This window comes from Lactuca virosa, chromosome 2, assembly GCF_052849685.1.
Source record: "Lactuca virosa cultivar CGN04683 chromosome 2, Lactuca_virosa_CGN04683_v6, whole genome shotgun sequence".
Lineage (NCBI taxonomy): Eukaryota > Viridiplantae > Streptophyta > Magnoliopsida > Asterales > Asteraceae > Lactuca > Lactuca virosa.
The window spans coordinates 221,781,567-221,784,283 of NC_136427.1; the positions used below are offsets into that span (position 1 = coordinate 221,781,567).

The following is a 2,717-nucleotide window of genomic DNA, read 5'->3' on the forward strand; positions in this document are numbered from 1 at the left end:
TACCACTGGAAATAGTACAAGATGAAATGAATGTGGGTATCATCACATTGGAGCATGTTGGATTTTCACCAACTGTAGCAAGAAAGGTCATCTTGCCAACAGATGCAGAACCCCACCCAATCGAGGAATCGTAGCAACAGAAGGTCGAGCATGCTATGAGTTCAAGGAAGTTGGACACATCAAGAAGGATTGTCCAAAGTTTAAGGAACAATGAGGTAATAGTAGGAGCTAAGCATTTTTGGTAGGAGCGAGAGAAGCCATCCAACATCCGACGGTAGTTATGGGTACATTTCTAAGCAATGACTTATATGGAAATGTACTTTTCGATAACGTCACCAATGGAAGTTATAATACTCCCGAGTTTTGGAAGTTATTAAACCATCCATCTACTAAACTTAGGGTAGCCTTTAGAGTAGAAATGGCTAACGGAAAAGTCGGTAGTATCCTCGAAATAGTTAGGAATTGTACCTTATCTTTTGATAATCATACTTTTCTCGTCGACCGTATGCCTATGGTCATTGAAAGTTTCAATGTCATCATCGATATAGATCGGTTATCCCCTAACCACGTCGAATTCTTAAGATTTGAGAAAGCAATTCGTCTAACCCTACTAAAAAGAGAACCCTTAATCGTTTATGGCGATAAACCCACTAGAAATATTAGGGTCATCTCCTGCATGAACGCCAGAAAATACTTGCAGAAAAAGTATTACGCCTTCTTAGTTCATATTGTCGATAAGAAAAACAATAAGAAGAAAAAGATCGAGGAAGTAACTCAGGTGTGCGATTACCCTGATGTATTCCTTGAAGATCTACGAGCTCTGCCGCAAGCTCGACAAGTAGAGTTTCGGATCGATCCAATTTCAAGAGCTACTCCAGTAGCAAAGTCTCCTTATAGATTAGCGTCGTCAGAGATACAAGAACTCTCCAGCTAACTACAAGAACTTCTTGACAAGGGTTTTATCAGACCAAGCTTCTTGCCTTGGGGAAAACTCGTTCTATTTGTCAAGAAGAAGAACGAATATTTCCGGATGTGCATCGACTATAGAGAGATAAATAAGTTGAACATTAAAAAATGATATCCACTTCCCCGAATAGAAGATCTATTCAATCAACTGCAAGGATCCAATTATTTCTCTAAGATCGACCTGAGATCAGGATATCATCAACTCCGAGTAACGGAAAAGGACATTCCAATGACTTCTTTCAAAACACGATATGGCCATTATGAGTTCTTAGTCATGCCCTTTAGATTGACCAATACCCCAACTATTTTTATGCATCTCATGAATCGAGTGTGCAAGCCCTTCTTGGACAAATTCATGATTATAATCACTGACGGTATTCTGTTATACTCACAAAACAAGGAAGAGCATCGACAACATCTTCAAGTTATCCTAGAGCTTTTATGGAAAGAAAATTTATACACAAAATTCTTTAAGTGTGAATTTTGGATAAGAGAAGTACACTTTCTCGAGCATGGGGTAAGCAGCAAAGGTATTCATGTCGACCCTTCCAAGATTGAAGCTATGAAGAATTGGGAAGCAACCAAGACACCAACCGAGGTTCGTCATTTTTTAGGATTGGCTAGCTATTACTGGAGATTCATAAAGAATATCTCCTGTATATCCAAACCCCTCACAACATTGAACTAAAAGGATGTAAAATTTGTTTGGAGACAAATAAGAAGAAGTTTTCCAAAAGCTGAAGGAAATGTTGTGCAGTGCACCGATACTATCCCTTCTAGAAGGTATTAATGATTTCATAGTATATTGCGACACTTTACATTAGGGTTTGGGATGTGTATTGATGCAAAGGAAGAAGTTCATAGCCTAGACCTCACGACAACAAAAGGTGCATGAGAACAACTACACCACCCACGACTTAGAGTTGGGAGCAGTAGTTTTTACCTTAAAGATTTAGCATCATTACCTTTACGGAACAAAGTGTATAATCTACACAGATCACAAGAGTCTCCAACACATATTCGATCTATAAGTGCTCAACATGAGACAAAGGAGATGGTTAGAGTTGCTAAACAACTATGATTATGAGATTCGTTATCATCCAGGCAAGGCTAACATCGTAGCTGACGCCTTGAGCCGTAAGGAACGAGTTAAACCTCGTAGATTCAAAGCACTTACGATGACTATCCCATCTAACCTAAACTCGCATATTATAAGTTCTCAATTTGAGGCTTTAACAGAGGAAAACATTAGGGAGGAAGGCCTTAGGGGAATGGAAAAACAACTAGATATTAGGGATGATGGAATGAGATATTTCATGAACCGAATATGGGTTCCAAAATTTGGAGAGGTCAAGGAACTAGTTTTAAATGAAGCCGATAGGACAAGATATTCCACCCATCATGGAGCAGACAAGATGTATATAGACCTAAAATCTCTTTATTAGTGGCCAAACATGAAGGCTGAGATTGCGACCTATGTAAGTAAATGCCTAACATGTTCCAAGGTCAAGGTAAAAAATCAACGGCCCTCGCGATTGTTGCAACAACCAGAGATACCCGAGTTGAAGTGGGAGCAGATCACAATGGACTTTGTGACCAAACTGTCCAAGACTACTATTGGTTACGACACATATAGGTAGTTATCGATAGATTAACCAAGTCTGCTCACACCAATAAAAGAGAAGGATAAGATCAAAAAGTTTACCATGACGTACCATAGAGAGATCATCATAGTGCTTGGGGTACTCTTA

General features: G+C 39.2%; 1 protein-coding gene across 1 annotated transcript; it reads left to right on the forward strand.

Moving 5' to 3' along the window:
• Window positions 1–418: 418 nt before the first annotated feature.
• Window positions 419–934, forward strand: LOC145158236 (uncharacterized). Its single transcript, XM_079077159.1, has one exon. The coding sequence runs from the start codon at window positions 419–421 to the stop codon at window positions 932–934; it is 516 nt and encodes a 171-aa protein (XP_078933285.1).
• The last annotated feature ends 1,783 nt before the right edge of the window (window positions 935–2,717 follow it).

Excerpts from the sequence above, each read along its gene's own strand:
- LOC145158236 (XM_079077159.1), top strand. The coding sequence starts at position 419 with ATGGCTAACGGAAAAGTCGGTAGTATCCTCGAAATAGTTAGGAATTGT.